Source organism: Bemisia tabaci, chromosome 5 (assembly GCF_918797505.1).
Source record: "Bemisia tabaci chromosome 5, PGI_BMITA_v3".
NCBI classification, from domain to species: Eukaryota; Metazoa; Arthropoda; class Insecta; order Hemiptera; family Aleyrodidae; genus Bemisia; species Bemisia tabaci.
The window spans coordinates 54136874-54150507 of NC_092797.1; the positions used below are offsets into that span (position 1 = coordinate 54136874).

The 13634-nt window shown below is 38.5% G+C and overlaps 1 protein-coding gene across 2 annotated transcripts in view; it reads left to right on the forward strand.

Moving 5' to 3' along the window:
- Positions 1–13634, forward strand: part of mesh (sushi domain containing 2 mesh) — a 42423-nt gene that overhangs the window by 9299 nt on the left and 19490 nt on the right. For both annotated transcript variants that reach the window (XM_072300947.1, XM_072300948.1), the window contains exons 4-12: positions 936–1113; positions 2501–2638; positions 4365–4533; positions 6942–7053; positions 8150–8295; positions 8686–8879; positions 11188–11336; positions 11899–12037; positions 13001–13143. In XM_072300947.1, the coding sequence (XP_072157048.1) occupies positions 936–1113; positions 2501–2638; positions 4365–4533; positions 6942–7053; positions 8150–8295; positions 8686–8879; positions 11188–11336; positions 11899–12037; positions 13001–13143 (1368 nt within the window). The remainder of the gene's footprint in view (positions 1–935; positions 1114–2500; positions 2639–4364; positions 4534–6941; positions 7054–8149; positions 8296–8685; positions 8880–11187; positions 11337–11898; positions 12038–13000; positions 13144–13634) is intronic.

The following is a 13634-nucleotide window of genomic DNA, read 5'->3' on the forward strand; positions in this document are numbered from 1 at the left end:
CCATTCCTAATATATTAGAGCGCCTTCAGTTTCATATGATACTGTGCAATACCTCTGGTGTGAAATAGTTGCTTCAAGCGCCGTGGCACGTTGCGGTGCGGCAGGCGGGCAGCCAGCGCAAAACGCGCATTGCGCATTGGCGCCTACAAACCTAACAGGGATACTTCACGCGTTGCGCAATGCGTGAAGTATCCCTGTTAGGTTTGTAGGCGCCAGTGCGTCGCCACTCCGCTTTGTGTAAGGCTCTAATATTTAATCTCGCGGAGTCAACGCGTTTTTCAACTCATGCTTTTGAAATGTTTGCACACTCTGTACGGACGATTCTCATTTTCATTGATGAAAAAAAAATATGTTTTGAAGGAAAATATAATGAGTGTTTTGTAAATATTAAGTTTGTTCCGTATATAACTTAATGATTTTCAAAGCACACGAATTTCTACGCAATTTCTTATAGCCTTTTATAGCCAATAAAGTGTAAAGCCCGGTGATAGGAACTATAGCCCGACTGTATACTTTTTTATAGCTCCGTATAGCCCGGCTATATGATTTGCTCCGCTTTCTACAGCCCAGCTATATGATTTTCAATAGCCTTCTTTAGTCGGCTATAAGAGCTCCTATGGTATTTTGAAACGCAGCTCCTATCGCCAATTTTTACCAGGAATGTGCAATATTAAAATTTACGATCGTTAAAATGAAATTTTATTGCATTGCATTGTAACTTTTTTTCAAAATTTTTGTTATACTAGTCATGTAACTTGTGCGCAATTCGCGGTGATGCAATCACTTAAACTTAATACTCAGTAAAGTTAAATAATCTTCTTGTAACAATTTCCATGCTGTGAATCTAAAACAACTTAAATTCAGAGTCCACGATCTCCCTAAAAATTCTGTAAAATTACTGTAGTCAATTTAAGACATTTCTGCTTTATTTTCAGGCTGGAGAGAGATTTGCAGTCTCGGACGGACATTTTTGGAGTAGAAATGCGAGAGCGCTTAATGTGGGACATTCGCGAAGGGGTCGTAGGGGCTGAAACTTTCATCCCCAAACACTCTGTAATCGTCACCTGGAAGAACATGTCTTTCGCCGGAGGCATAGATAACTCCTTGTACAAGGTAAACATTTTTATCTTCCCCTTTTGAAAAAACGATGTTCACAGAAAAAAAGAAAAATATAAAGATAAATAATTTTTGTTCAAGAGACACACCAAAACTTTTGGCCAAAATTTTCTATCTAAGAACCGGCCTTCGGGTCAGATTAGATGTTGTATTACGCAGCATTATGAACTTAACATACATGACATACGCACTCTTTTTGTCAGTGATGCCATAACTCGTATTTATACTGAATATTTCCGTCATCTTTCGTCTCTGCCAGTCATTGGCGGATCCAGCGAATTGGCAACATTGTATTTGCTCCATTTAAACCTATGGAAATGTATCGATTCTTGGAGGGGCCAGAAGCTCCGACAAAAATCGATCTTTTAGCATGGCTTTAAATGGAGAAAATCCGGTGTTGCCAAATTGCTGGATCCGCCTTCGCTTCGAGTCGACAAAATCAAAGTAGAGCTCTCAAAGTGGCATTACGCGAGGTCACGTGACCACAGGTGCTCTCCTCCGATTCTCGCAATCACCACGCAATCTTCTCGTCCGATGCTTTCAGCAGAAAATTAAGGCAATTCGTCAAGCTTCCTGACGTGGTCGAACTGGCATGCAATATTATCGCATCGATTAGGTAAATAATCTCGGCAGATTTTGAATTTTTAGCCGAAAAAAGAACCATAGCCCCTGCGCATGATCCTACAGAATCGTTCTAAACTATCAATTGGCTTGGAAAAAAAAACCTCGCATTCGATACAGAAATCGATAATTGTATCGAATGCGAGGTTTTTCTCCTAACAGGATTCTGCTTTCATGCACTTCTCTACATTTTGCCAATTTTTTGGTTTAGAATGATTATTTAGACTTATCTATTGTCCATAACAAAAACGTCGTAACTCAACTGAAAATTTGTTCCTTTTTTTGAGCACGTACTGCTCTCTCACAAGAAAATTCAATTGCCAGAAAGGCTTCATTTTTTCATTTCTAGTTCCTAATGGTGCGGCGGAGTTGGATTCAAAAAATGAAGGATGAATATTTGTTACGCTTTCTGTAAAACAGCATTTTGTCAGAACTAATTGAAAAAGTCTTGAATGGAGAGGACGGCATCTTTACTTTGGCCGGCAGTTATGCGAATCACCTTAAATAAAAAACAGAATGTTTAGTGACCCATTCTCTTGATGTCCTCTTGCGCCCATAGGGCTCACAGTAATTGGCGTATCCAGAAAATTGGCAACATTGTAGCTCTCCATTTAAACCTATGGAAATATATCGATTATTGGAGAGGCAAGGTGCTCCGACAAGAATCGATCGTTCAACGAGATTTAAATGAAGGGAGCCCGTTTTGCCAAATTGTTGAATCCGCTTCTGTTTATAATGTGATTTTCCGTTTTTTGGAACCTAGACGAACACGTTTCAACTGGTGCTGGCGACGGATGAGGTGTTCACGTACGCTATTTTCAACTACGCGGATTTGCAGTGGACGAGTCACACGGAAGCGGGAGGTGACACTTCCGGCGGCGAAGGAGGAACCCCCGCCTTTGTGAGTCACTCACTATCGAGTACCTAGATTACACTTTACTACGGCCTCTCATTCCGATGCTTACCAAACACATACCAATGAGTCATTTCCTCGTTCCTCTGTCGTAACGGCGTACCTCAATCTCCGAGTGAACCCCGTTTTACGTATGCATGCATGCTTCCTGGGGGTCAAGTGGAAATCAAGATACGCCCTTTCGTCAGAGGAGCGACGATTTGTGTAGGGGGTCATTCATAAATGGACGTATTTCTGCCAAACGGATGTTAATGATCAGCCTGTATATGCCATTAGGTTGGTTAAATATTTCTAGTTAGTGAAAAGAGACCAGCAGGGGATGATCAATGGGCCTGTTGCAAACTTTTGCTAGAGCAAAAGTAAGGGTTATTTCTAAAAGAAAATGGCTCTAAAATCACAATGAGCGCATCAACAAAGTCTGAAATGCATTCCTAACTTCACAATCTGCGTCAGAAATTCACGCTTTTTTGAGCATCCCGCTTCAAAAACGATACCGCGGCACAGGTGAACATTTCGTCAGAGGAGTCGTTCCATTCAACCCTTGCGTACTTCAATGTTTTGCAATACTCAGCATAACCGACGCTATCAAGACGGATCTTTATCAACGCGGGTAAAACGTGAATGTAAACACGCCAGGTTGTTAACAAATGGTTAGAATTTCGTCTCGGCACATGAGTTTTGGCCAGTTTGGGCGAATTGGCGTCGGCTATGTTGAATATTGTGCAGTATCCTACTGCACAGAGGTTTGAAGGGACGATTTCTCTAACGAAATGCTCACCTGTACCGTAATATTGCTTTTGAAGCGAGAAGCTCAAAAAAGCGTGAATTTCTTACGCAGATTGTGAAGTTAGGATTGCATTTCAGACTTTGTTGATGCGCTCATTGTGATTTTTGAGCCATTTTCTTAAAGAAACAACCCTTAATTTTGCTCCAGCAAAAGTTTGCAACAGGCCCATTGAACTAAAACAACTTACCGAGCGTGACGGAAGTGATTATGCCTAAGCGCACAATTGAAGGTGAAATGGATGGCGGATGGAGATAAAGTCCATCAGCACTGAGATCTTGGACTAAATGAGGCATTTTTGTGTGCGGACGGAGAAAAACTCGGTGATTTCAAAACATCTCTGAACATAATCTCAATTAAGGGCGGATACCCATTACTTTTGGATATATTAAAGAGAGTTTTCTAAATATGTTTGAAAGGAAAATGGAGAAGCCTCCATTGATATTGATATTGAAATTGAAAAAATATTATTTAAATTAAGAAGTAAAAATTTTCAGTGTCTCAAAAATATTTCCCGTGGAGAGATTTCAGTCTCCAGGTTGAAACATGCTTCCCAACCAATTTTTGCGGCGTGGTTTGCGATTGCTCGGAATAATTACTTCTCTGAAAAAAAAAAAAAAAAAAAAAAAAAAAAAAAAAAAAAAACTCCGGCAGTGGAAGCCGTACTTACGGGCTATACATAGACAAACCGTCCGCGTTCTGGTCTCAATGGCTGAGAGTTCCGGGCGTAACACCCGGAGAAATCGAAAATACAGATTCACCACCTGGAACTTTTGGCCTCTGAGCCCGGAACGGAGGGTATGTCTATATGGCCCGTAACTTTTTTCAGTGATAGTCAGGTTTTATCTGCGGAATCGCCAATTATTATTAATCCTCAAACTTAATTGTCGTTATTGTTTCCGGTCGTTCTGAAGGTGTCGATTGTTTCAGGTGGGTTTCAACGCTGGAAACGGGACTCGCAGTTATGATTACTATCCGTATTCCCAGAGGTCGACCATTCGAGATCTCACTGGCCGTGGCTGGGCCAACGGGTTTCCCGGACGGCATATTTTCCGAATTGACGAAAACATCATGCTTGGAACTTGCAATAAAGATGCCGGTAAGATTATAATTAATGTCGCTACGGACATTTCACGAAATCAGTGGGCTCATTCTGCGATCTGATCATTGAAATTTATAGACAAAGTGATAGACATAGGGGACGGAGTAAAATGGACCGATATTGGTGGAAGCACAAGACGACGCGACGTTAGGGTGGTCCAAGTTAACATGGGGAAATTTTTTTTTGGCCCAATGAACCGCGACTCAACCTAAATTTGTTCCTTACCATCCAAATATGATACCTGCCAAATATTTTCGTTCTCCGACAATATTAACACGTGCCGACTTGAGGCTGAAAATCTCCCAAAAAATTACATTGATTTAAATGGGGCGAAAATCGGCCGATCCGCGGTATTTCGTTTTTCGGCTGTAAAATGCGCCAAAATGCAAATAACTTGCTCTTAACCTACGAAGATACCTAGAGGCCTATTGTGATTGAGAAAATCACACATTCGACTCATTGGGAGGGGGGGGGGGAGGGGGTCACAGCGGAGCGGATTCCTAGGCCCCGCGGCCCTGCGCGCTGCGCGAGGCTCCATGCGCCAAACTGATAGAAGAGGAACGCGCTCGCATTTTCGGTCTCCCTGCTCCCTGATACGCATTGCCGTACTGCAAATTAAATGATGTTATTTCTAGAGTTTGAAAAGCAAATCATCTGACCTGCTGATAAGCACAGAGGCAAAGTATTTTACAAAATGTTGCCGAGTACAGAAAGCTCTTCAGGGAGCTCAACAAAAAAAGGATGACTCAAGACTTCTGAATAGAACAGAAGGTAATATTCTTTTTACTGCCTGTTTTTTATTTTAAGAACTTTAATTACGAAAGTCTATTCCACAACTAATGTCTACATAATGTTTAATGTGTATATAATTTATTGTGTAACATTTGGCAATACAAAACAAATTTTTGTTCACGAGATAGAGTTGCTCCTTATCTAGGATATAGTCTCGTTATTATAGTTATGTCATCATCATTATTTTCAGTGTTCTTACTCGCTTTAAATTCACTTTAAAAGCATACTCATTCAGTTTTCAATTGATATTTTTTTTTAAATACGCACTGATACTTATCAGCGGGCATCAGAAATTTTCAAGCTAGAACATGTTTTAGCTACTTTACCGTTGTTGCAGTTTTTGATATTTTCGAATATTTTTTAGGTTCTCTCCAAAAAAAAATTTCTGAATGCTATATGTCAAGTGCTGAAACTTGAAATCCGTATTTTATAGGTGCGGTCGAACACAAGTAAGGTGCAACGCTGCTTTTTTATACCAACGTTACAAATTTTAATAATATTCGTCTTGTTTTGCTATTTCTTGCAATTTTCCTAAAAACAGTCTTACGGTGGCAGGTTTTAACATTATCAGAGAGTAAAATAAAACGTGGCCGGCGTCGTTTTTGGATCAAATGGAACTAATTTAGGGAGCGACGCGGTCCATTTCCCGAAGTTGCCCGGAGCGTATCACACTAGCGCATGATGCTTTACGCGGCGCCCCAGCAACTATGAATCGGCTCCACTGTCACCCCCTCCCCCCCTCCAATGGGTCGAATGTGTGATTTTCTCATTCACAATAGGCCTCTAGGTATCATCGTAAGTTAAGAGCAAGTTATTTGCATTTTGGCGCATTTTACAGCCGAAAAACGAAATACCGCGGATCGGCCGATTTTCGCCCCATTTAAATCAATGTAATTTTTTGGGAGATTTTCAGCCTCAAGTCGGCACGTGTTAATATTATCGGAGAACGAAAATATTTGGCAGGTATCATATTTGGATGGTAAGGAACAAATTTAGGTTGAGTCGCGGTTCATTTTCCGAAGTTGCCCAGTTTGGACCACCCTAACGCGACGTCTTGCGAAAAACAAGAGAGGAGTAATAGACTGATATCTAGTCCATCATTTCCCTCTTTGTCTACAGCAGTCATTCGTTTCAACCAAAAGGATCGCTCCATATTTTCCCTTTGACTTCCTTTGTCTACCGCTTTGTCTATCAATTTCCATTTTAGTCGAGGGCAACATTTGCTTCCGTTGCCTGGGTAGACTAAAGTTTATTTTGGTGCACTCGTGAGTGAGAGCTTAGAGTGTATATTCTGTCTCTAACTCGAAATGTAAACACTAACTTTTAATCGAATCTATTGAATCTGAATTTTTTAACAAAATAAATAAGTTTTGCTTGAAATTTCGAGTAGGAAACCTATTTTGGAGTTCTTGGATCTTATCTTCTATCTAAGAGTCAACTGTCCGGATTTCTTTAACTTGCATTAATGCCAGTGAAGACATTTCAGTGTGACGATTTTATTTAAAACAAATACTGACCCTATGAAGTCTAAAGTTTTCCAAGTATTTCAAGTTTTTGCGCGAAGATTTTTTCAGTGAACTGACCGTAATGAGTTTTACGACTATTCATTGCAGCTGGAGCAACTCTGCCGCTTGTTTTTGCCCCTGAAAGTGGAAACATGCTTGGTGGAACGGTAGTCAATATAACGGGACCATGTTTCACCCCCAACATGAAAATTAGATGCAAGTAAGTATATTCTCGGTCTTTTTTAATATATGGGCCTAGAAGAAATGATTAACATCCTTTAAAAAAATATAAACTGAATCCAGGGCATCCATTAGATGTTGCATCAGGTCAAAATATAAACACTGAATGTATTTGCGACAAAAAAAAAAAAAAAAAAAAAAAAAAAAAAAAAAAAAAAGTTTGTAGTGAGTCAAAACAAATTTGAGGTAATGCAGGGGATTGATTTAAAATTAAATATTTAAACTGGTGTTTGGTCGATATTACTTGAAAAAAGTGCTTCCTTTTAATTTCAATAAAAATGCTCTACCGTAAGGATTTTGGACATCAGCAATAAATTGATGAAATTTTGAGATTTCATCAATTGCGTTTATTTTACCAATGCAAGAAATTTGATTTAAAAAAATAATATGCACCAAGTTCCACTTTTAATTTCATTTTTTTCTTCAATGTTTTTGTTCCGAGTGTTCAGGGACAATTTACTCATTTCAAGGTTGATTTTCTCGCACAATTAGGGGGTACAGGTACACCCTCTAACTGCTTCGCGGTCCTACCCTTCGAAAACCCCTTGCGCTGTAGGTGTCATAACAAGTTATGATGATTTTATATTATAGATTGTGATATATAGATAAATGCACACTATGGCAGTTTGAGAACATAGATATAAAATAGCACAGGAAATGGCGGGGTTGAGGGTGAAAAACACAAAAATTCACAAATGAAACGTCCCGTGTTTTGTAAATTTTTGTGTTTTTCAGCCTCGTCCCCGCCTTTTCCTGTCCTATTTTAAGATTATTATATGGACGGAGTTAAACAGAAAGGAACCAAGCCACATCCGGATCGAACCGAGAAAAAGAGGCTTAAAGTTTAGCTCCTGCATAAGACTCAATGTAAAAGATAAACTTCAAGTTGAATTTCTGCAAAATTTGCTCCAACAAAAACTTTGAATTTTTGGCGATGGATAGTAGAGCAGAGGTTGAGTTCAAAACCACTCATAACTCAATTTTTTCCAAAATGTGGGTTGGTTCCTTTCTGCTTAACTCAGTCCATATATGTTGGTCATTAATTTTTAATTTTTGTTTTATTTGCCCTGGTAAAGATTTGATATCGTTGATGTGGTGGGAACAGTTGTGAATAAAAATCGTGCCATTTGCGTACAGCCTCTTCTAATGGCAGAAGGATACGTAATTTTTGACATTGCAATTGATGACGACAAGTACAACTGGAAAGGAAAATACTTCGTAGGTAAGTTTACAAAGTTACCCATGAGATAACGTATTAACTTCACGTAGGCCTCATCACGCCGCTTTTTCCTGACTTTAAGTCTACATGAGCTCTTAAAGGCATGGAATTATATAGACAATATGGCTCAACTCAAATATAAGTTACTCCCTTACGTCAGTGAACGACCACCAGTGGGTCTACTAGCACGAGCTTGATGCATTGTTCTATAGTACGAGATGCATATTGCAATTACATTTCTTTTTTTAATTGAATTTTTTGAGATTAGAGTGTGGGTTTTTTCCCTGAAATCTCTAGACTATTTTATTGCATCCGATACTTTCGTAAATCGAAACATATTTCTCTAAGATGCCTCATTAGTTGCACTAATTTCATTTATTAATTTTTTTTTAGAGACACCTGCTACTGCGACAGAGCGCATATTTTTCGATACAAAAAGTGTTCACGAACCATACCCCGAGGAGATCAAAATAAGTTGGAACAAATATAATTTAACCACCAATTTGAATGCCCCTCTAAGAATCTCGCTTTATGGCTACAAAGAAACAACTATTTTACCGCAACTTCTGTACATTGATCTGCTGGAGGTAAGAGTGCTGTTCAGTTTATGTAAAACTCAGATTACAGGATTACACTGATTTGTGTCGTTTTAAGGAGAATTCGTAATTCGTTTCTCCACATCATGGGATACTTTTTACGGAGACAGCTCTGTTAGAGTCTCATAGCGCTCAGCGAAAAAAAGCAACTTACCTGGGTAAGAAAAATTCTGCTCGAAGGAAGTGATCGAAGATATTCAATATCAATTATAATGAAGAAAATTTTCAGTATCAAAGTTTTAATCAGAAGAATTTAAACATTAATTTTCCTCACAATTAGCGGCGCTAACATAAAATAATTATTGGAGAGTCATGATATGATGATATCACTGCGTATTGCTTGACTAGAATCACATAATTTTATTTTATAAAACTTACAAAGGCAAACGACTCACGTAAGGTTATAAAATAAAATGATCAAATGAAGGTCAAATCTTATTTAGGTAGATGATACCATGGTATTATCATATGATGAATATATGCTCTACTGTAGATACAATTTCGCAATCACACATAAAATTGTATTTAACGCGAAAAGCTGTCTCCTTAAAAAAAAAAAAAAAAAAAAAAAAAAAAAAAAAAAAAAAAAAACTAGTTCTCGTGTCTTTCAAGGAGACGACCAAAAAGAGGTTTCATTCGGTGTCATCACTTTTTCTCTGTGACTTGATTCTCTGTCGTAAATCCGTACCCATGTGAACCTTTCCTTCGTACATTATCATTCCCTGGTAAAAATTGGCGATAAGAGCTGCGTTTCAAAATACCATAGGAATTCTTATAGCCGGCTAAAGAAGGCTACAGAAAATCATATAGCTGGCTATAGAATGCGGAGAAAATCATACGGCCGGGCTAGACGAAGCGATAAAAAATTATGCAGCCGGGCTATAGTTCCTATAGCCGGGCTTTACAGTTTATCGCCTGCCTGTTGCTTTTTCGCCATCGATTATAAAAGGCTGTAAGAAATTGTATTGAAATTCATGTGCTTTGAAAATCATTAAGTTTGATACGGAACCACCTAAATATTTACAAAACACACGTTATATTTTCCTGGAATACATATTTTTTTTCATCAATGGACCACTAGACAAGGTACGAATTTCAGCATTCTGATTTATGTTTCTTAACCAAAATTTCACGTAAAACACGATGCGCCTAACGAAAATCACCGAAATCAACTCTTTACGAAGATATTTAATGATTCTTGATGCGTGAATTGAAACCACCCGCTCATGAAAACTCAATGCTCTACGTGGTTCACATCGCGCGCTAAACGTTATCATGATAGTCTCTGCGATATAAAAATCTGGCAACATCCATCTTGACGCTTTGGCTCAGCTATAGCAAATTGCTTATAGTTTGAACAACACATGGTGGGACATGAACATTGTTCGATTGAGAAGCTTGCTGAGACCGTTGTAGTGCGCGATTTGACTCACGTAGAGCTTTGAGTTTCTTGTGAGCGGGCAGTTTCAATTCCTCGTAACCAGTGTGAAATAAAAACGTTAATATCTTCGTTAAGAGTTGGTTTAAGTAATTTTCGTTACGCGAATCGTGTTCTACGTAAAATTCTGATCAAGGAACATGTATCAGATTGCTTAAATTCGTACCTTGTCTAGTGGTCCATTGAAACGAGGATAATCCATACAGGATGTGCAAACATTTCAAAATCATGAGTTAAATAACGCTGACTCCGCCAGATTGAATATTAGAGCCTAGCACAAAGCGGAGCGGCGACGCACTGGCGCCTACAAACCTAACAGGGATACTTCACGCATTGCGCAACGCGTGAAGTATCCCTGTTAGGTTTGTAGGCGCCAATGCGTGTTCCGCGCTGGCTGCCCGCCTGCCGCACCGCAACGTGCCACGGCGCTTGGAGCAACTATTTCACACCAGAGGTGCTACACAGTATCATACGATACTGAAGGCGCTCTATAGGAGGAACTATATTAGGAATAGCAGGCATCCATCAAAAGTACGGAGCTTTCCTTGCAAAATAAATCAAGATACTACGGCCCAAAAAGAGAGCGGTAGGCCAAAAACTCACTAAGTCTTAGCATCCGTATAATTAGTGACGTTTAGCATACACTTGATCGCCTGGCTGTGAGTTGCTTAGTCGCCATCGGCTATAAAAGGCAATAAGAAATTGTGTAGCCGGCTATAGAAGCTATTGAAAATCTTACAGCCGGCCGTAGGTCTATGGTATTTTGGAACACAGATTCTACAGCCAATTTTTACCAGGGTTATCTGCTGTTACGGTTCAGTTTTTCTTCGACAATTCTGTAAAAGAACCAATGATTTTCAGGATGGAGTACCAAATACCGGATCCTATTCAATATCTCCTGGGAGCTACCGCAGTCGAAACAACGAGATGAACGTCAAGGATCTCCGCTTTGGTTTCATTCAAATAAATCTTACCGATCCGATATCTCACGCTGGAATTTCTGTCACTCCGTGAGTATAGAAAATTCTTAATTGGACTACATAACCAATCAGGAGTTAATATTTGGATGTATTTATGCTAAAAGGAACTATGTTCCGCATAAATCCTATGCACATAGTTCCTTTTAGCACAAATTCGTCCGTTTAAATGCCTTAATATAAAAACACTTTTGCGTATTGATAGACCAATAACGATATGTCATTTGTGAAGAGCCAAATATACTAGTTAGGTCCTAGTGCGAAGTGTGTTCCAATTATGACGGAGTGTGTAAAAATGTCCGTGAGGTGAAAAAAAAATAAATAAAATGAGATGAATAGAACACGGCTTAGGGGGTTTCCGTCATTTTGTGTGAAGAACATCCATTATACATACAAAGCATCTGTTCGAAGAAAATTTAACACGCAGAAAAAAATTCCTCCATCATGAAATATTCCGAAATTGGTTTAGTGTCCGATTTGACGATTTAGGTGAACTTTAATTTCCCACTAAAGGAAAATGTGAGTTTACATATTAGTTTTTAGTGATTTATATTTGTTTTAAATGATGATATTTTACTTTGATTTATTTTTAAAGTGTGTTATGGAGCAAGCCGATTCCATTGGCTTGGTATTTCTCGGGTCAGTGGGAAAGGATGTATGGCCAACGGTGGGCAGAGCGCATGTGCGATGAATGGCTCAAAAATGATCGTTACCTCAAGAACTTTGCCGCAGAGGTAACTATTTAAATACATTTCTGAGTACAAGCGTTTTTGAGTGTAACGCTTTTACTACGTTAAGGAGAGAGCAAACAATACAAGTTTGGCAAGTATTAATTTTGTCAGTGGTCAATTTTATTTTTTCAACTCAGCATGTTGATAATGAAAGTCACAAGAAAGCCTCGATTTGCGACATTTCAAATTTTTTCGTATTTTCTTCTTTTTCTTTTTGTCACAAGAAGTCTTTCTTTATTTTTGGTTTTTTTTTCTTATCAACACATTTTTGGGTTTGTTTTTCTAAGAAGGACTGACAAATTATTGTTTGAAATTTGTACTGGTTTTTTTTTTCATTTCGTGCAAAATATTTTGTCAAAATTTTGACAAATGAAGTTCATTGAATTTTTTTTTTTGATGAACTAAAACCATTGCAAAGATTTTAAAACGTTGTAATTGGGGAACGTGTTTTGCGACTTTTATATTCCTGAAAAATATCTTCTAGTAATTTTAAACATTGAAAATAGATCTTTATGACAATGCACATGTGTGTGAGAGAAATCAACTTCTTACAAGTAAAATCCACCAAGAAATGTGTGAGTGCAAGAAAACACAACACATTGAAGTTAAAAATTGAAATTTTGTAGGAGTAAAATTTACCTTATTTTTTTTTTTTTTTGCTCATGAGCTCATTATGATTTAGAGCGATTTAAAAAAGAAATTAAATTTTTATTTTCGCTCGGACAAAAATTTGGAACAGACCCATGCGTATCTGCTTTGACATACCCACGCGATGTCTTAACGAGACGCTACGTTATCGACTCTCCTTGCATGCAACTATTCGTGCTTCATTGTTGTAAAGGTTGCATAGCCGAAGCAATGAAGGCTCTTTTATCCGGATCGCGCGTACACACATACCATGCGCATCTTCGTAATTTTTCCAGTCGCATTTGTTTCATATCGCACGTTTTTCTTAATTTTGTTCAGGTTGCACAGTGTCCTTGCACTCTAGAACACGCTTTGGCGGACAAAGGTAGATTCCTGCCTGATTTCGATTGCGACAAGGATGCCAATCCAGATTGCAGGTACAATAAAGGGGCTGTTCACTGTGTTCGGACTGGAGCGCCAAGGTATGATCATTCTCCTTTTCCCCCTCACTCTCTCTCTCTTTTCAATTTTAAAGTGTAAATCTGGCATTTGTTCAAATCGGTGATCTGAGAGATTTTGATACTTTTTTTTCTTTTTTTTTTTAAATCGATGGTTGGGGGAGATTACCCGTTCTTTTTCTAATAAACTCAGGATTATTATCATTACTATAAGCCTGTCGACACATTAAGTTTTAAATTACTGTCAATGTCATTTATAGAGACTAACAGAACCGATTCTTGTTACTTTTCTATTCTACCCAAGCATATCTCTATATGGACGGCTGGCCCATATAAGGGTAGCTTTGCCACTTTTTACGAAATTAAGTTGGTGTAGGGTATAGACTCTACCAATTTAGAGACATGCTGCCAGTAACGCGTTCCCATTCCCAAACTGTAAAGGTGAAAAGTATATTCGAAAAAGGGGCATTTACTCACTATAGAATTTTTTTCCTCTCGCCATAAATTTGAGTTTT